Source organism: Peromyscus eremicus, chromosome 23, assembly GCF_949786415.1.
Source record: "Peromyscus eremicus chromosome 23, PerEre_H2_v1, whole genome shotgun sequence".
Classification (NCBI taxonomy): Eukaryota; Metazoa; Chordata; class Mammalia; order Rodentia; family Cricetidae; genus Peromyscus; species Peromyscus eremicus.
This window is the reverse complement of record NC_081438.1, coordinates 15,812,444-15,833,582: the sequence shown is the minus strand read 5'-3', so window position 1 is coordinate 15,833,582 and position 21,139 is coordinate 15,812,444. Positions and strand designations below refer to the sequence as shown.

The following is a 21,139-nucleotide window of genomic DNA, read 5'->3' as shown; positions in this document are numbered from 1 at the left end:
TGAGTGTCTAGTTATAGGCCAAGCAAATATCTGAAACAATAAACTACAGACTATCCTGAACGCCACTAAATATGGGATGAGATGCAAGCTGGGGAGACGGCTCAGTGGGTAAGAGTGCCTGCTGTGAAATTCCCAGCACCCACATAAGAAGCTGGACACATCTGCACATGCCTGTAACCCACCATTGAGAGGTGATGACAGGTGGATCCCAGAGCTTGCTGGGTGTCCAGGACAAGGAAAACAGTGAGCTTCGGACTCAGTGAGAAGCTTTGCCTCAAAAACTAAGGAAGAAGAGGATAAAGGAAGACACTTGGGGTCTCCCTCTGTCCTCATGCACACACAGGAATACATACACACACACACACACACACACACACACACACACACACACACACACACACACAGAGGGAGAGAGAGAGACGCATTAGGACAAACAGCCAAAGAGTTTGGATTTTGAATTTGGGTTTCCTTTGGGCATCTTATATCCTCCTTTTTCTTCCATAATTTTAGACATCAGACCCTACTCTCTCCATTTTGTTCAATGCAGTGGAGTCTCTAACCAATACAATGGTATCCCAGATGCAAAGTGAAGTTTTGCTTTGCTTTGTTTTGCTTTTTTTTTCTTTTCTTTTTTTTTAATGTCGAATGCCATTTATTGAAGGAGGGAGGAGGTCTTAAATACAGGCTTACAGCATAATAGGAGAACCCCGGAGGGCAGAAGTTCGCTACTGATGTTTTACAATCTTGCATCTAAGCTGTTAATGCCCATTATGCAGGATACACAGACAAGGAACTTCCCTTAAGCATTCAGGAGGGTGAAACCCGGGAGGGAATTAGCATAGGGAGGATATCAAGGTCAAGGTCAGCAAGCAAGGCAACAGTTACCCAAAACGGGGGCCAGGGACCTACAGGTCCCCCTTTTACTAATAAATGAGCTTCTGACTTAGGTTGTGTGGGACATCAACAGGTCACCTTACCTGTCATGGAAACACTGCAGATAAGCACTGGAGGGCTCCTGTTGCAAATCGCCCTCTGGAGCGATGGAAGGATCCTTCTACTGGCACTTGGAGGAGACCCAATCTGGTATTGGTGGGGGCCCGGGGTTCTGTTTATGTCTTTCCTCAGGACAATGGGGTTCCTCTTTGGATTCCTGAGTGCTGAGTGTGCCCTATGGCTGCTGCTGAATCCCAACATGGCAGAGACCTATTGGGCCTTCGTGAAAAACTCTCCCCTTCTGATGCCAATGGGGATTGAGACCCCAATATGGCCAGCTTTGGCAAGCATTAACGTAAGCCTAGGAACTGTAGCCATGTGGTTGGATTCTTCAGAAGGTAATGTATTTTTTGCTTTTCAAGAATCTGCCTCTCCTTGTTTTTGTAGGGTGTTTTTTCCCCCACTTATGGTTTGAACTAGTCTGAGAATCAGCGGTAGATGCTTAATTCAGACAGAGTTTTTAGAAGGGATGTGAGTAGAGTGAGGTAAAGGGGACATTTCTGAAGAGAAGTTACCAGGATTTTGCTGCTAAATACAAGTTATTTATTGGCTTGATTTTCAGTCACACCCTGAACCACACTGAGTCAAGCTAAAACTCCACATCCAACAGTTTGCTGAGAGGAAAAGAAAACTTAGAAACAAAATAGATCCAAAAAATGAAACCCTAAGGTGTAATGATTGATGGTCTAGAAAGACAGCCACTAGTTAAGCTTTAAAAAAACTCTTGCCGGGCGGTGGTGGCACACGCCTTTAATCCCAGCACTTGGGAGGCAGAGCCAGGCGGATCTCTGTGAGTTCGAGGCCAGCCTGGGATACCAAGTGAGTCCCAGGAAAGGCACAAAGCTACACAGAGAAACCCTGTCTCGAAAAAAAAAAAAACCACTCTTATTTGGATATTTTTGTTATTATTTGACAGTTTCATATATTTGTATGAGTTTAGTCACAACCACTCCCTATCCCCCTCCCTCATTCCCCATCTCCTCTTTCAATTCCCCCTACCCCCCTCCCTCAGCCCCTCCCTCAGCCCCCTCTGTCATGACCCTCCCTCTCCCATTGGCACCATTATTCTCAATGAGTCCCCCCTCATACTTCATGTCTCCATTTTGTGTGTGACCCCTGAGTTTAATTAATTACATGAGTACAAGGACATTCAATGAAGCGAGGGCAAATTATCTGTGGCTACATCAGTAAAGAGGACAGAACCCCTCCTCCAATAAATGCTGATTGACAAATTATTCCTATGGGAGAGGAGGGGCTTCATGGTCCCTCTCCCATCCATGATGAAATGTTGAGGGGCCCAATCTTGTGCACATGACAAGTAGACACCATGAGTTCACGAGTACAATGACTCGATCACATCCAGAAAACATTTGTTTTTTGTCCACCTCCCCATCTTCTGGCTCTTACATTCTTTCTGCCCCCTCTTCCACAGTGATCTCTGAGCCTTGGTGGAGGTGACCTAGCTGCCCTGTTTAGGTCTGAGCACACCACCATCACTGATCCCTGGCACTCTGTCCAGTTGTGCATCTCTACCCATGGCAGTAGGCAACTTCTCTGATGAAAGCTGAGTGCAGCACCAATCTATTGATATACACATGAATATTTGGAAGGCAGTTTGCCCACATAACTATTTAGTATTGGGTTATTTCATAGAGCCTACACCTCCCCAACCACAGGTTCTTGACCAGGTTTATAGAACCAGATGTGAAATAGGCCTGGGATTCATTTGTTACCCCATGACAGTCATCTACTATTGTACTAGAAGGCACTGGCAGATGTACACATCTGGCTTGATATTGTAGCTTGAATGGTTCACAGATAAGTGAGCTTGCAGCTGATTTTTCTCCCCAGGCAGAATCTACCTACTCTCCTAGGTAGCACCTTCTTGGACCATGAAGGTTAGCCATTATGAAGGATGCTTCCATCTCAGCTTCAAATGGATCCTTCTATGACCTGTGACCAAAGTATTGAGTGTCTTCAACAATAGGGTCTGGTGGGCATCCAAAAGCAATAGTAATAGCCTGTATGGTTGTTGGGTTTTTTTTTGGGGGGGTGAGTCTTTGGAATCTCCCTGGTCGTGGACTTGTAGGAAGACAACCCACATCTGGCATTGAGAGCTTTGTTGAATAACTCTTCCAGTTTGCTTTTCTGTTGCTCTGATAAAAAGCACTCACCAAAACCAACTTGAGAAGGAAAAGATTTATTGCATCTTACAGTCCATCATCAAGAGAAGCCAAATCAGGAGCTTGAAGCAGAAACCACAGAGAAATGCCACTTGCTAGCTTGCTTCTACACTCATATCCAGGGACCTTTATACAGCCCAGGCCCACCTGCAGAGGGGTGGTGCTGCCCACAGTGGGCTGGGCTCCCCTACATCAGTTAACAGTCAAGACATAGCCAAGGCAAATCTGGTGGAGTTAGCTCCTAAACTAAGGTTCTTTCTCCCAAGGTGTGTCAAGTTGACAACCAAGATTAGCCATCACAAGCAACCAGTGGCTTCCGGGAGGAGCATGACTCATCCAATGAGGGCACCTCCATTTGAACTCAATGATTAATCTTATTATATATTCTGTGGCACATCATCTTATAACCCCTCTCACCAAACCCATCCTAACCTCATCGTCTAAGAGGGAGATGCATTGGAAAGTAAATAAAAGAGAACTGGAGCAGAAAGAAATACTTATCAGAAATAAAAACAAGTGGGAGGCATTACCGCATCCTAGGTGCTCTCCTCATATTGTCTGTGCAACGATAATAAAACCATTATGTTCCAGGTACAATAATTTTCAGTGTTACCAATGATATAAATAATACTGCTTATCATTCATAAACCACATTTGTGCTAATCATTTTGATGTGCTTTCCTAGCTCACTCCTAATGGAGAACTGATGAATTGGAATTGTTTATTTGCTCATTTACACATGAGGGAAGTGAGGTTTGGATGTTGAGCCAATTTCCCAATACTCTAAGCTAATAAGTGGCAGAGAAAGAAAGCCGCCCTTCTGCCTGACACTGTGGCATGGGCTCATGAGAAACGGAATGCAGAGTTCTTTGCAGATTCCAATGTTCCGTCTATGGCCATTGAACATGGTCTTGGATCCAAGATTGGGAATAAGGCTCAATTCAGCTGAGCCCCAGCTCAAGATTCCTGCAACAGAACAGCAGAGGATGATAGAGGGGAGACTAAGCTAAGCATATGTGTGTCCTCAACAGATCGTAGAGGCTGATGGGACAAATCCAGGGTAGAGGGTCTGTGTGTTGGTTTGTGTGGGGGTGGACAGAAACCCTTGTTGAATTGCCTGCCTCACACTATATGCAACTATAATGAAGGCAGGGCCTGGAGGTCTCTTTGAAGTCCAAGGTTTTTGTTTTGTTCCATTTTTTCTTGTGTGTGTTGGGGGTATATTGTGGGGGGTGCACATCAGGTGTGCATATTTACATGCATAAGCACATATGTGGGTGCTTGTGTACCTGTGTGTATGCATGTTTGTGTGAGTCTGTACATGCACGAGTACAGATGTATAATGTAGGGACTCCTCCGTTTACTCTTCCACTTTATTCATTGAAGCAGTCCCCAGCCAAACCCAGAGTTCACCAGTATGACTAGTCAAACCCAGAGTTCACCAGAATGACTAGTCATGCTGGCCAACTTGCTCTAGGGACCCCCTGTCTCTACCTCCCAGGACTGGAATTATTTGTAGGCTGCAAAGCCTACTCATGATTTACTTGGGGATCCAAATTCAGGTGCTCACACCAACACGGCAAGTCAGCCATCTTCTCAACCCATCAAGGTGCAAGTCTTGATGTTGAACCCATCTAGTTTTTATTTCATTTCTTTCTCTTTTTTGTCATAATATCAGAATTAGGTTAAGATACTGTCAGCTCAGCTTTTTGGAGCCCATTCCCTACGGTGGGACACCTTGCACAGCCTTCATGCAGGACCTGCCTCAACTGAATGTACCAGGCTTTGTGACTTGCCATGCGAGGCCTTACCTTTTTGGAGGAGGGGATGGGTGGGTTGGGAGGGAAGGCTGGGGCGAGCGGAGCAGGAGGACGGGTGAGAATGGGATCTGTGGTTGGTATATAAAATAAATCAACAAATTTCTTAATAAAACAATATATATGGTCAGCTCAAATCACTCCCACTTGCGGAGTCTAAGGGGAAGAAGAACTACTGAATCTTTGTACTGTAAGGTAACTATCTTGACAGACAGCTGAAGGATGCCATGTTCCACCTCAACGTGCTGCTGCTGCTGTTGATGATGAGCAAGTCTGGCCAATAAGGGGCTGCTGCTGAGTTGCTTATAATGACAGATAAAAAGCTGAGCGTGGTGGCACACATCTACAATCTCAGTACTCAGGAAGCAAAGGCAGGGAGATACAAATCCAAAGCCAGCCTGGACGACTAGCAAAATGTCTCCAGACAACCACAGCTTTTCTCTTCCTTTCTGATTTCTGTTTCTCCTCTTTCTTCTAAATTGACGCTGCCATTCTGGTTTGGGATGGCTGACGGGACTTTCACTGTGTCTGGAGGTCCAGGATCTCCAAAGCACCGTGGCAAGCCCAACAGAGTGGCAGGCAGTTCTGTTTTGGTTTTTGAAGAAAATTACAACACAGCTATGATGCTGTCTGAAGAGATGGTTCTAAGACAGGATGATGCTGAGAAAACAGAAAAGGCGTGGATCTCGTGGGCCACCCAAGCTAGTTTCCTTACAATAAAAACAATGATTTTTTTTCTCATCCAGGGTCTGTGTTGGAATTACAACACTTTGTTTCCATTTCAACATTGCATAATTTCCATATGGCATGGCTGGGAATCTTTTCTGATATTAAACAGATTATAGCAGTGACAAGTTGAGTAAACACTGGCATTAAAAAGGGTTTTAATGATGAATAATTTTTAAAAAAAATTTTTGTCTGTGGTGCTAAGTTCAGTGTTCTTCACAAACTCTAAACCATAATCATTTCTTTTTTAAATCATCAAACAGAATGGACCTCATCTTTTCTCAATCTTGGTCTAACCAAAGCCACAAAATACCATTCTTTGTTAAAAAAAAAAAAAAAAAAAAAAAAAAAAAAAAAAACACCTGCTTGTGTTTCATTGACTTTTTTTTCCAATTAGTTTCTTATCTTTAATGTTATTGAGTTGGGGCTCATTTTTAAGATGACTGTCTCTCATTGAATTAATTCTTTTCTCATTTTCTAGTGTAGATAAGAACTTGGGTTGCTGGCCTGCGACCACTGAGACCGCTGTTTGCTTCTAATATAAGAATTAGTGTTGGAAATAAAAATTCCCTCTTAGAACCTTCACAACTACACCCCACAAGTTTGGATGTTATGTTTCCCCTTCATTTTCAACGCTGCCTATTTTATTTATCTCCTTCTTGACGTATGTGTTGTTTATGGATGTGGGAGACTCTCTGTTGCCTCCTATTAATGACTTCTGCTTTGATTTTTGTTGTGTTAGTAAAACACATCCCGAGAGGCTGGAGATGGAGATCAGTGGACAGAGCGCTCACCTAGTACTCACAAAGCCCTGGGTTCTATTCCCAGCACCGCATAAGGCAGGTGTGGTGGGTATACACCTGCGATCCCAGCACCAAGAGGTAGAGGCAGGAGGATCAGGAGTTCAAGACCATCCTTGGCTACATAGTGAGTTTAAGGCCAGCCTGGGCTACGTGAAACCTGTGTAAACAGATCAACAAACATATTCTGCAAGACATCCTTTCTTCGATGTTTACCACATTTTGTGCTGTGATCCCTGAGAGTCTGCCCATCTTGTTGGGCAGTCCATGGGTACTCCAAGAAAATGAGACCATCCTGATGCTATTGGGAAGTGTCAGTCAGAGACACTGGCTGGTGGAGCCCTTCACATCCCAGCTGGCTTTCTGCCTACTTCTGTTGTTGATGAGCTGACCCATATCCCCAACTTTAATTGTAGATCCTCTGTTTTTCTTTTCAGCTCTATCCATTCTTGCTTCGTGCAGAGGCTGTGATGGGTAGTGCTATGAAGCATTGGGGTCTCCTCCTAGTCCACTGAACCTCTCAGCTCAGTATGATATTTCTCTGTAGAAATATTTACTCTGATGTCTATTTTATCAGAAATAAATATGGCGCTCTTTCTCTTTTCATTTTGTTTCGACACAGGGTTTTACTGTGTAGCTGTGGCTGCCCAGGAACTTGCTATATAAACCAGGCAGGGATTGAATTCACAGAGATAAACCTGCATCTGAATGCTGGGATTAAAGGAGTGATCACCATGCCTGACGACTTTTTATTTTTTATTTTTTAAAGATTTAAAATTTTTTTCTGTGTGTGCATGTACATACACATGCACTCAAGTGCATCATGTGTGAGTATGGTGCCCTAAGGGGCCATCAGATCCATTGGTGCTGGGAACTGACCCCAGTCCTCTGCAAGACCAGACAGTGTTCTTAACCACTGAGCCATCTCTCCAGCCCCTTCTGCCCTCTCTCCCATCTCTACTTCACTGTTGAACTTGCCTGGGTACTTTTCTTGAATTCCCACTTACTGTCTGTTTTGATCAGTAATTTCCATTTGGTCCTTTCTTGTTTCTCCTATTTCACTGACCTTGAGTATTTTCTTCTGTTTGGGGAGTTTCTCACCAATGCTTGAACCCTGGCTTTAGGACAGATGTTTAAAATCCTTGAATCATCTGGGTGTCACCATCAAGGAGCTGGTTTTCCTCATCTGCTTTTGATTTGGTGAACGGTCATGGCATGGCAATGATTTCCATTTTAACCTTTATGATTTGTCAAAAAGGTCGGCAGCCCTGGTCTTTTCCACATTGTTTTTTTTCTTTCAGCAGGCAGGTACCCTGCTAGGATTTAGCACGTCTTGGCTGTGGGTCCAAGGCTGTTTAACTTTCACAACTTTATGGTGTCATTTTGATTTTTCTGGATTTGTCTAATTGAGTAAAGGGGATTATTCCTCCAAGCCATGGCAGACATGCTTCTGACGGGGATGCCCTTACCAGTGTAGAGGAGTAGTCCAGGGTTTCTGGTCAGAAGAGTCTCCAGCCCTTGAAGGCCAAGGGTCTTCCTAGATCAGGCTTCTTCCTGGGCCCCTCACCTGTGTCTGCACCTTTACGCCATGTTAGCTGACTGCCACTGCTGTGTCAAATGGCCACAGACCCTAGACTAGAGCAATACGGTTTTCTTTTACACCCTTCAAAGTGAGGACTCCGAAAAGGGTTCCACTACTTAAAGGCAATGCCTGGAGCTCTTAGATCCGTGGTTTTATTGCCTTTCCCTTTACCTGCTGGCCCCTTCCATCACCAAAGGCCAACAGTGAATGGATGAGTCCCTCCCAGGCTGCACCTCTCTGACCGACACTCTTCCTCTCTGCTACCCTCTCCCACTTAGCGCCCATGTGATCACACTGAGCCCATCTCATCTCCAGTCAGCAATAACAACCTAATTCATCCTGCCAGCCTTGCTTTCCCTGCCCTATGACCTGCTTGCTCACTATTCAGAGGCATTCTCATCCATGTTGTCTTGATAAAACAGAATAACACCGATTGGGTAGGTCTATAATGAAGCGGATCTTACATGACTCCTGGTTCAAGATCTCGGGCAAGGGACCATCAACAGAGGAAGACATTCTTGTTGGATGTTGTCATCTCAGAAGGCATCCAGTGGGCTAAGGAGACAAGAAAGGGAGCCAAGCTCCTCATAATCCAACTTTTCCCATGACAGCAGCATTAATTGGTGTTTGAGGTCAAAGCCTTCTTGACTTGATCAATTCCTCCCAAATACGGTTCCACTAGGGATTAATCTTCAGAAAATTGCTTTTGGGGGGAAAACACACCCAGACCACAGCTAAGGGTGAAGATTTGGACAGCTGTAGCAGTAGGAACCTTAGTCTTCCTGCCTCGTATACCCTTAAGATCTCTAGCCACTTCCTCCTCCATGGTAACCCAGCAGCTCACTGAGTGAGGTGAGTTCTAGATGGTTACCGCGATGTACAGAGACTGAACCACTTGGCCGCGTCCTGTCACCCGTGCCAAGCCATCTGTGGGAATAAGAATACAAATAAAATTCAGAGTGTCTCTAAACTATAAATCCCCAATTTAATCAAAACATTGTTTGGAGTCTATTCCTTGATATTGATGTACCTTAAATGTAGAAATGAATGGCCTTTGTTGTGACATTTTTGCCCATGTTTATACTGAGCTTTGACCATCTCCATCCTCCCTGTTACCCTCGTTGTCCACCTGAACACCCACCCCACTGGTCCCCTTTCTCTTCCTAAATACCCCCCTTTTATTCAATGTCCTTTACTAGCTCTAAATTCACAAATGTCATTTTGAATTTGGCTTGTTTTATTTAACATAGTATACTTTCCTGTTCCATCCGTTTTCTGAGAACAAAACCCTTCACTCTTATCCATAGATGAAAAAATACACTATTGTGTATATACCACACTTTCTTTAGCCATTCATGCAGTGATTGGCAGCTATGGTTACCACATGGCTTGTCTATTGTGGGTAGTGTCTAGTGTGACCACCAACATGGTTGTGCAGAGATCCTAGTTAGTTGGTATTGTCGACATGACACAACCTAGAGACATCTGGGAAGAAGGAACATCAAATGAAGAATTGCCTCCATCACATTGGCTTGTGGCCACATCTGTGAGGAATTATATATTTTTTGATGGTAGCTATGGGAGAGTCTAGCCCACTATAGATAGAGTCACCCGCTAGGCAGGTGGCCCTGGGTTGTAGGAAAAGGAAAGAAAGCTGAGTGAGCCATGGATTGCAAGCCAGTAAGCAGCATTCCTGATGCTTTCCACTTCAATTCCTGCCTTGAGTTTCTCTCAGTAACAGATTAGTACCTGGAAGTGTAAAGTGAGACGAATTCTTTCCTCTCCAAGTTGGTGGCTACGATGAGCATATTTTTCTTGTATTTATTGGCTATTGGTACTTCATCTTTTGAAAATTCTCTCATTTGTTTATGGTTCTTAGAAAATATTAAATGTTTTCTCTCATGGTGTGTGTGTGTGTGTGTGTGTGTGTGTGTGTGTGTGTGTGTTCTCTCCAGGACAATTTTATTAGTCTTTAAAAAATCCCCAGGGCTATAAATCTCAGCAGGTGCCTGGAGGAGGAAGATGAAGGGGAAAATGTCATTTAAGTTAAAACCACATTGAGGTCAGCCCTATGGTGGCCACATAAAGGGTAGGACAGACTTAAAACAGAGAATGAAGAAAAGCGAAGTTACATTCAGGAAAGTGGCCAGACTTGCAAAAGTACCGTAAGTCAGTAAGCTCTGAATATATATACAAATTAAAAAATTTAAGACATTAAAGTAGAAGAGAATTATGTGGGAAGAGGAAGAGGAGTATGGACAGGGCATAGTGGGGACAGGGGAGGATGCTGGGAAAGATCCTTTTGGAGTTCTGAAGAACTTTGTGGCATGAACAATTAAAGTGCCCTCTATAATTTGCAAGCAAATTTCATATTTACCTATATCCAGTATTCTGTCTGCCCATATTTCAAAAATGAAATTACCTCATCTATTTCATCCTGTTTTACTGCATTTGATCTAATAAATTCCTTGTAACCGGAAGTGCTGGTGAATTTTAAAGGCATTTAAAATATGACTGGTCGATATCGGGTTTGTCATGTGTTTACCCCGACTTTGGAAGCAGGCCCAGGACCTAATTTTTCCTCGCTCTTTGCAAAGGATCCATAATTCATGATTGCCATTGACTTTAATACAAGGTATTTAATCCTGTCAAATTCCAGCTTTGTTTGAATAAAAATGGCCATCCTCTAATTATGGGTTTTGATTAAGCTAATTTTGGTGTGTTATCCAGTGGGCTGCCTCAATGAGGCTGGCAACATTTCTGATACGAAGAATGGCTTAAAGATAAGCAAGGGATAGATGAGAGCTAGGAAAATAACCATCAAGTGCGTTGGTGACTCAGAAACCGGAGACTTTATTTGGGGTCTCCAAGCGGCTGTGTGAGAAGCGTTTTTAGATCCGGGGTGCCAGACTTTTCTGTAACTAGGGAAGAAACCGGCCGGTGAGGGGGTTCTATGACGTAAGCAGATTCGATGATGTCACAGAGCAGTGGGCGGAGTTTGCGCATCTGCTTCACTAGGGGCGTTAGAGCCTTGAAGGTGGGTTCACTATCTTCCCGGTGGTGCGAAGAAGCCAGTTCAGCTGCTTGAACCCCACAGTTCAAGAGGCTTTTGGCGCCTGAACGTTTTCAGAAGACAGAATCTGGACAACTAGGACGTTTTCTCTGGGTAAATATGTTTATGAAGTAACTGGGACCTCTGTAGTCCTGAAAAGTTAAGAGTTTTCCTTGAAAACGCTTGTCCTTGTATGTGGTTACTGCTGCCCATGTTTGATAGCTGCGGGAATGATTGAGGCCGGTCCTTCTTCCAAGTTTATTATCCTTGCTAACAATATCAAACTCATCATTCCGCTAAAATACCAAAGCTTCCCTTTGTCCGGATGTGTTTTAGAAGATACAAATTGTTTCTAAATGGCTGCTGTTGCCTAGACCAATGAGTCTTCCTTTGAATTGGGGCTTGTGGCGCTGACTCTTAAAATGGGAGACTCTGAACAGCTTTTATGTAACAAACCTGGGGCTGGATCAGGAGACACAACACAGAGGACCAGTGGACAGGAGTGCCATGTCGCTGGGAATTTGTGGGTGCAGCCACCTAGCTCGTGGCTTGAGGGTGAAGGAGAGGTGTGACCATCCTTCTGGCTCCTTTGCTATTCTGCCTTCCTTCTGCTTGCTCACTTCGGGGACAGGTATACCACCCCACCACCCCACCACCCACCACCACCCCACCACCCACCACCACCCCACCCCACCACTACCACCACGCCACCACCACCACCCGCCATTATCCTAGCCAGTCAGGGAAGAGGTTCCTCAGCAGAGGCAAACTGCCTGTAGGCAGAAGGAACGTATCTCCAAGATTGTTATTCTAAGCTGTAGAGAATCATGTGTCAATTTTCCTATTCATTTCTTCTAACAAAATTGCATGTAGATATCCAAACCCGTTTAGCGCTGCCTTCTTCACCTGACCCAAAGTTCTCCTGGACAAGAGCCTTGGCCCTGCACCCTCCCCTTCTTATTCTTACAGGCACTCATATGGCAGAGGCAACAGTGTTGTGTCTGGTTTAAGCAGGCGAGTTCTTCAAAGCCAGATGGTGGGCAAGTATGAAGCCCAGGCGTAGAAAGATAGCCACAAGGCAATGGACCAAGAGTGCTGTGGCCCACCGCACTAGGTCTACAGCCATAAGGAAGATGACTCCAAAAAAGAGGGGCAGGCCACCTCTCCAGAATCAGAAGAGAGACAAGCCTTCCCAGGCCCTGGAGAACATTGTCGGCTGCAGAATTTCTCATGGATGGAAAGAAGGTAATGAGCCAGTCACCCACTGGAAGGCCATTGTTCTAGATCAACTGCCGACAAATCCCTCTCTCTCTTTGGTGAAGTACGATGGAATTGATTGTGTCTATGGACTGGAGCTTCACAGCAACCAAAGGATTTTACAGCTTAAGATCCTGCCTCAGAAAGTGTCATTCGCTCAAGTGAGAGGCATCCACCTCGCAAGCATCATAGTTGGCAGAGCAGTGGAGCATGAATTTGAGGGCAAAAATGGCTCTCAGGATGAGTGGAGGGGGGTGGTCCTAGCTCAGGTGCCCATCGCCAAGGCCTGGTTTTACATTGCCTATGAGAGAGATCCGGTCTTGTACATGTACCCACTCCTGGATGATTACATTGGCGGTAACCTCCACATCATACCCGAGTGTCCGCAGGCAGAGGTGATGTCAGAAGCAGACAGCAATGTCTTGATAGGTCAATGTGTGCGGTACTCCCAAGGTGATGGAACCAAAAAGATTGGCAGGATCATTCACCAAGTTCTAGCCGAACCTCCCACGCATTTCATCAAGTTCAATGATGACACCCATATCTACGTCTATGATTTGGGGGAAAAAAGATCCTTTAAAGTGAAATTCACAAAGTGTGACTTACAGAATTGGAGAGAAAAAAATGTTTGTTGTTGTGTTTGCTTCCTTACTTGTTTGTTTTTCAGTGTGTTAGATACCTCAGGGTCTCTGATGACCCCAGTATCTTTCCCAATGGCATTTGTTTTGCTCTAAGCATAAAAATTTGTGAACATGATATGTAGTGTGTAAACACTTAGTTGGGTGGAAGAGATGTGGTATGTCTGGTGGATGGGACATCAAAGGAAGAAGTATGCATCAACTCAGGCTGTGAACAGTACCTCTAAGTGTCATAGTATGCTAAAAATGGAACAGGACTTAGCTGGTCTGGTCTGCTGGGAGAGGAACTGGAGATGGGGCGTAGGAGGGGGAGAGGACAAGATGGCTGTTTAGGAAGTAGTGGAAAGGGGCCAGAAAGGTAGACTCTCAGGGGAAGGGGGAAGGTTGAGGGAGAAACATACAATTGGGAAAGAGGTGACAGATAACAGAGCAAGGTCTTGGTACTTAAGGGGAAACAGAATAAACTGATCAGAGAGGGACACAAACATAGACTCAAAATGAGAGAAAATTAGGTTTCATTTGACCACTGATTATAGAGTAAGTCATCTTCTCTTAAGATTTATTTTATTGTTTTTAATTCTGCAGCTGGGGGGGGCAGGGTATTGGTATGTGAGTACAGAAGACCACAAAGGCAAGAGGAGTCAGGTCCTTCAGAGCTGGAATTATAGGTGGTGGTGAGCACTTAGACGTGGATGCAGGGAAACAAGCTCAGGTCCTCTTCGAGAGCAGGAAGTGCTTTTAACCACTGAGGCATCTCTCCAGCCCCCTAAAGTCATCTTTTAAATAAATCCAACATTCACACGCAGAGACGAGACCCGGATGAAGGTAAGAAAGGTTGAATCAATGGTGATCTGGGGAGAGCCAAAGGACTCATAAAGATGGGACTAGAGGACACTGAGGACAAATGAATTCCAAGAAGAAATCACTGAGGGATTTATCAGAGTATGTGTGTGTGAGTGTGTGTGTGTGTGTGTGTGTGTGTGTGTATGTGTGGTGTGTGTGTGTGTAAAATGGGGCGGGGCATGAAACAGGGGACCCAGGAAGAACAGAAAGGTTCTGGAAAGAGTTGAACTTGGGCCATATCCATGTTGACTCTTTAACACAGAACCTGTCCATCACTACAGAGTGTGGGTGGGGTAGGGGCTTCCCACAAGGACATTTTGACCAGAATAACTCAGACTAGCGAATCCAAAGATAAGTTTATATCTACAAGACTCCTGAAAACATCGTAAAAAAAAAATTTAAAAAACACTTTTGTAGGATTACTGAAAAATAATTTAAAAGAGAAAATGAGTGCCTTGTGAACTACTTTCAGATGGTAAGTGGATCTGGCGTAGCTTCTCGAAGCACCGTTTGCCTCTGTTCCAGCCTGTGATCTTCCCGAGGTCTCTGATGGATGCCTTAGTTTACCACCAAGCAGCTTCCATGCCAGCCGGTTCAGCCTCACTCTCCCCCATCTCTGTGACTTCCCACGCATCTAGCTTAGGAAAGAGCACATCTGTATCAGAGGCACCTTCCGTGTTTGCCAGTCTTTATGACTTTCAAATGCTTTGAGGTCCCCAACATGTAGCTATCTCCTTCTGAGAAGCCCTGTGCCCCATGGGGTCTTCCTGGGTCAGTGTAGTAAAAGGGAACTTCATGGAGCTGGATAGGGGTTTGGTCCACCACCATCATGGCGGCGGGGAGCGCAGTAACACTCATAGCACTGGAGCAGCAGCTCAGAACTACATCCTGCTCATAGGACTCTGGTGTGGCATGAGCTTTTGAAACCTCAAAGCCCAGCCCCAGTGACGCACTTCCTCCAATAGAACCACACCTCCTCCTAATCCCGCTAATCCTTGAAAATACTGCCACTCCCTGGTTAATAAGCATTAAAAGAGTCTATGAGGGCCCTTCTTATTTCAAACCACCACAGATACTATGGCTTGCTCAGCAACTTTTCTTATACAGCCCAGGCCCCCCTGACTAGTTAGTGATGGCCTTGCCCACTGTAGTGGGCCCTCCCACATCAATCATTAATCAAGAAAATGTCCACTAGAGTTACCCAGAGGCCAATCTAGTGGAGGCAGTTCCTCAGTTGAGGTTCTCCCTTCTTGGGTGACTCTAGATGGTCAAGTTGAGAAAAACCAACAAGCACAATGATGTTTATCTTACTCCATGTCACCCACTGCTCCACAGTCTCCACACACTCTGAAATACAACCAGCCTCTCTGTTCTGTCTGTGCATAGGCTCACTTGCCTCCATGGCAGAAGTGAGAAGTAGCCACTGTTACCAATGTGAATACCGATGATGTGTGATAAGAAATAAATATGCTCTATGGCCTCCCATCCCCAGTGGTAAACATTCTAGTGTGTTCTATACTTATTGAGAGACACAGCAACACAACTAATTCCCAGTTGGCCACTGGGCATTTCATGGGTCACAGTAGACTGCAGAATCAAAAAGCCATGACCTATTTCATCTCCTCTCAATAGGAGACATGGACCTTTCCCAAAGCCTGTGACTCTGTCCCCATCCCACACTTAGCCATGACATCACCAACTATATAAAGCAAGTCTTGCACAGGTTCTATGCCTCAGCTCCATAAGTTCTTGTAGCTTCTATAATTGCACTTTGTGAAACTTAACCCCTTCCATGAGCACAGCCCTCAGTTATCCCAATAAACATTGAGAAGCACACACTCTCTCCATCTTTGTCCTCAGCCAATTGTCCAACTGCCAATCAACTCAGCTATGACCAGCAAACCCTCATCAAGAAATCCAATACATTTGACTTGATTTTTAGGGAACAGTGTGTCCTTCCTTCATGGCTACAGTGGAGTCTGACTCATCTGCAATAAAACCCACTACTGTTAAGAGCAAAATTACAAGAGCTATGACAAATACCAAGTCACAAGACAACCATCACAGTTGGCCAAGCCTTTTCAGCAGCTTTATTGAAGCATAATTTACATACTAAAAAATCCATTTATTTTAAGTATGTGATTTAATGATTTTTAAGGCAAATTTACAGCTTCCTTCCTTTTTATACTCATTTCCCACTAATTCATATGATATTAAGGCCTATTAAAATGCAGAAGTGAAGTCAAGGGACAAATCAGAGTGGGAAGCAACAAGGTTCTTGTTGTCTCTCAGACAACAAACAGATTGGCAGACTCTTCCTGATGTAACCACTTGAGAACATTGGGTCTGCTCTTTGCTCACAGCTTTCAGACAAAAAGCTTAAAAGACTAAACCATGGTTCCTCCTACATCCAGTCTAGATGTGACCTGGTTTGGTCAGTATCACTAACGGCCAGGTTTATGTTGGTCACCCTTTTATCACTGTATCAAAAGATCTGGCAACTTTAAAAGGAAAATGAACTAACTTTGGTTCACCGTTTCAGATTTTGGTCCATGGTCACATAGACCATGGAAAGGGGCATGATGGAGCACAGCTGCTCACTTCATTAGCAGCCAGGAAACATAAACACAGGAAGGGACCAAGGACAAGAAATACCCTCCAAAGCCACATCCCAAGTGACCAACTCCCTCAACAAGCCCCTATCTCCCAGTTTGCCCCAAACCTCCAAACATCGTCAAGTCATGAATTCATCAATAGATTAACTCATTGATTAGAGCCCTCACAGTTCAATTATTTCTCAAAGCCCCACCTTTGAACATTGCACTGGAAACCAAACCCTCAACACATAAGCCTTTGGGGGACATTTCAAACCCAAATCACAACAGTGTCTGTCACATGAAACCCAGAGATGGAATCCCTCTGATCTCTGCAAAGGTGTCTCTGTTCAGCAGTTCTTAAAGGGCAGTCTCCAGGGCAATGGCATCAGAATCACCCAGGAGCTTGTAGAGATACAAGTTCAGGGTCTTGACCCCCATCCATGTATCAGAAACCTGTAGGGTGGGCCAGCAGGTTGGCTTAGAGGTCTAAACTTTGCCTCCCACTAGAAGCAGCTGGGGAGATTTCCAACAATCTCCTGTTTCTAGTGCTGAGTCACATCATGTCTGTATTACAGCCTACTGTCTGGGGTGAGACCCTGTCAGCAGTCAATCGTAAAGACCCACTATTGGTTTGAATGTGAAACGGAACATCTATCATATGCACACACAACACACACGAAGAGGCAGGAAGGGGAGGGGTCAGTCTCAAGAACCATCAAGGAAGAGGGGGTAGAAAGACTGTAAGACCCAGAGGTCAGTGAGAACTGGTGATGAGCAGTGTCTTCTGGACACGACAGGACCATTGCACTCGTCAATTCATGGTGGCTGTGTTTGCCGGCACAAAATCAAGCCAGTCAACATTCCATCATGGAATGGGGAGGGTCTCACCATTCCTCACCCTTAGCTGAGGAGCTATGGACAGTTGATAGCAGAGGGGGATTTCTCCAAAGGTGTGGCTGATGCGAAGTTGACCATGCTCTAATGGATGGCCTGATGCCCATGAGTTTTTGAGCAACACAAATTACTCAGTGGGTTATTATGGAGGAGAGAAAAGGAGACATGGAGTTGGGAGGGGGTGGGTAGGTGGGGATGGATCTGGGAGGAGTTAGGAAGAGAAGTGAGGAGTGCATGCAATCCAAATATATTGTATGAAGCCCTCAAGGAATTAATAAAAGCAGTTTTTAAAATACTGCATCTATACTGAACATGACATGTTTCTTGTCATTTCCTAAATAACAGCTCCTTGTATGGTAATTGAGTTGTATTAAATACAAAAGCAATCCAGCAATTATTTAAAATATAGGATGAACAGGGGGGAGGACTCGGGAGTAAAGTGTTGGCTGCACACACATGAGGACCTGAGTTAAAATCCCTATCACCCCCATAAAACAGCCAGGTGTGTAGTCACACGTGCATCTATAACTCCAGTGCTAAGGGAGGCAGAGACAGGAGAATCACGGGGGCCTGTTGGTCGCCAGTCTAGCTCCAAGTTCAGCAAGAGACTCTGTCACTGGGGAATATAGTAGAGAGTGGAGGAATAGGACACATTATGTGATGTTCTCCTCTGGCCTCTGCACTTACATGTACAAGTCTTTACACTTGCATGCACACACATAAACAAGTATAACAAAGTATACAAGAGAACTGCATAGGTTATATGCAAATACAATGTCATTTTAGCCAAGGGACCTGAAGACTTCGATCACTGGGGGTCCTGAAGCCAACACTCCAGAGATACCAGAGGCAGGTGTATCTTCTTCCTGCACAAACGAAACCTTGGTTGGGCATGTGTCTGGTGGCTCCACGACAGTTCTCTCCTCCTCTAAGCTCTTGTTCACCACAGACAGCACTCTGGAAATGCTGAAAGAATTAAAAACTAAAGGCTTCATCAGTGTTTCTAGGCTTGTATTAAAATCATATTTATCACGTTTTATTAAATGGAAAGGAAATCTTCAGCCCCCAGCAACAATTGACTCAATCATGTTGGCTTCTGTTTCATCCCACCATGAATAGCAATTAATTGCACATCAATAATTTCCATGCTCTGAACTAAATCGGGATGAAGGGATATGTTTCCGTGCCTACAAGTAATGCCAATGTGGATAATCAAGTAGAAAACGGGGGCGGGGGTGTTAGGATTCCTTTGGCTTAAGCGTGATGGCTGAATGGAAACTTATTATGCAAATAATCCCAACCCCTGAGAGATGAAGTGTAACAATAAAAATGTACTACCAAACGGGATGGACAGTCGTTACTTGATTTCTTTTTTACATAGCGTGGTGGTTTAAATAAGTGTGGCCCTGATAGGCTCTTATATTTGAATATGTTTTGGTTTCCAGTTAGTGGACTATTTAGGAAGGATTAGGAGGTGTGGTCTTGTTGAAGGAGGTGTGTCACTGGGGGTGGGTCTTGAGGTTTCAAAAGCCCATACCAGCCCCACCTCTCCCTATCCCGCGCTCTCTTCCCCCTTTCTCTCCCTGCTGTCTGCAGATCAGGATGGGAGCTCTCAGATACTGCTCCAGTACCATGCCTGCCTGCTTGCTGCCATGCTATCTACCATGATGGTCATGGTCATGGACTCCACTCTGAAACTGTGAGCAAGTCCCTCGATAAAATGCTTCTTTTTTTTTAAGTTGCTTTGGTCATGGTGTTTCTTCACAGCAATAGAATAGAAACTAAGACATACACCTTCCTGCACTTTTCTAATAACTCTATTTATTTCACTAAAGTTACCTTTTGTTCATTGAACAGTTTTGGGAATAAGTTCAAACGTGTTGGAGAGATGGCTCAGAGAATAAGAGAGCTTGCTGCTCTTACAATGGACCAGAGTTCAGCTCCCAGCTGTACCTCTAGCTCCAGGAGTCTGACATCCTTTTCTAACCTCTGCAGGCACCTGCACTCACACATGTGCATACAAACATACACACACACACACACACACACACACACACACACACACACACACACACAAGTAAATCCTTATTTATGAGGATGAGGATTTTAGATTTCACCAGGGATCCTGCAATTTCGTTTGGTCTGCCTGATACCTATGCTCCCAGCACATGCCTCCTCCTGCTTCTTGCTCTAGGGAGGGTGTGTACAGCATCTTCAGGCTCCTTGCACTTCACTTCATCCTCTTCTTCATCTTCAGACATCTCAGTTGGCAGAGAGGGAGACGCAAGGAACTTGTTTTAAATAATTCCTTTTGTATGTGGGTCACTTGCACCTCAAATCACAAATGAAAAAAAAAACACAACAAATAAATGCATGTCCACACGCCAATACCACACTCATATCCACTTCCCTTAATAAATGCTGGCTTTGGAAATTAGAATCCAGGAGGAGATGAGACTTTTGAAGAATTCTTATTCTCAGGCAGGATATGGTATGTCTAGTCTCCTGCAAAGGAACACCGATAGAAAAAGACAGAAGGTAGATTGCTTTTGTCCACAGGTCGAATCAGAAGCATTTGATAATGACGGACATGGGGGGGGGGGGGTTCACCCCACGTCTACAAAAGAACAGAGAAACGTGGGGGGCAAGGAGGCATCCCGTGAACAGTCGGTCCCTTATTAGTATTAAAAAATTCCTGAAGTCAGGAAATGACATTCAACAAAAGAAATATTACATTTTCATTAGACAGAACTGTTTTTAAAATAGCCTTCCTTTTAGCCATGGAATGAAGGGGTTCAGACCAGCGGGGTCAGTTTGCGGATGACTAAAGTCATTCCCGTCAACATTTTAAGAATAATGTGGACTTTTTAAAAATGGACTTGAATAAAATTAGAAATTTTACCTATTGAGGGGGGAAAGTGGTGCCCCAGAAAGAGACAAAGGAGTGTCAGAACTCCAGGCTTGATTCTTTCAATAAATACCATACTGGCAACTCATGTGTACGTTGGTATCACGAGAAAAACCCCAAGTTGGATTTCTTGATTTGGAGAGATTTTTAACGCGTGTGAATAGCTGCCCGTGAAAAGAATGGTCCTCAGATTCTCAAAAGGCATGAAAAAGCCACCGTGGAGTTATTGCATTTTGCTTCAAAAAGCCTTGGTTCCCTGTCTGCAGGAACACAGAGGAGCCTCAAGGGAAAGGCCTGAGACCTCCCAGAGATAACCTCCAATAACTTCTGAAACCACGCCCACAGGAGGAAGCGGCTTTTCTGGGAAGATGGAGCAAGGAGAGTGCAAAGTGAAGGCTGTGTATTGATCAACAGCTGTAACAGAACAAGGGCAGAGCGAGGTTCGCAGAGCGAGGCAGCCCTCAGTGAGGCAGCCATGAGCTAAGAGGGTTTGAAAGGATAATAACAACACAGACCTCATAGAAGCCGACATAGACTCGTGGGGCCTGAGAAATTAATCTCATGCACTTTGGGCAGGAAAAAAAAAAATCAAACCCAGGGACCCCTCTGCCCAGCCCAATCAAACTCTGAGCCATGCTGCAGATGGCCCATGTCAAGACTCAATGTAGATGATGGAAGCCTGTGTGAGAAACCGGAACTAGATCCGGTCAGCACTGTGAGCAGAACAGCATGGCACCAGAAATTGCTCAAGCCTGCGCCATCGTTGGGAAAAAGAAAATCACCCAGCACCGGAAGTAATCCTTGTCGGGGCCTGTGTGAGACCGGAAGTAGATGGTGCCGTGGCCAACC

At 44.7% G+C, this 21,139-nt stretch overlaps 1 protein-coding gene and 1 long non-coding RNA gene across 3 annotated transcripts; one reads left to right on the top strand and one right to left on the bottom strand.

The window, feature by feature from the left end:
• Nucleotides 1-5,582: 5,582 nt before the first annotated feature.
• LOC131898457 (uncharacterized) lies at nt 5,583-10,687 on the bottom strand. Of its 2 annotated transcripts, XR_009375931.1 has the most exons (4): nt 10,647-10,687; nt 8,946-9,028; nt 8,566-8,656; nt 5,583-5,653 (listed from the first exon to the last, which is right to left on the bottom strand). It is a non-coding gene; the product is annotated as an uncharacterized LOC131898457 (long non-coding RNA). The 2 variants fall into 2 exon arrangements; XR_009375930.1 differs by lacking the exon at nt 5,583-5,653 and having other exon boundaries at nt 8,531-8,656.
• Nucleotides 10,688-11,104: 417 nt separating this feature from the next.
• Nucleotides 11,105-14,815, top strand: LOC131898581 (Y-linked testis-specific protein 1-like). Its single transcript, XM_059249770.1, has 3 exons — nt 11,105-11,267; nt 12,123-13,005; nt 14,668-14,815. Exons 2-3 carry the CDS (start codon nt 12,200-12,202, stop codon nt 14,813-14,815), a joined length of 954 nt encoding a protein of 317 aa, XP_059105753.1. The 5' UTR covers nt 11,105-11,267; nt 12,123-12,199.
• Nucleotides 14,816-21,139: the final 6,324 nt, after the last annotated feature.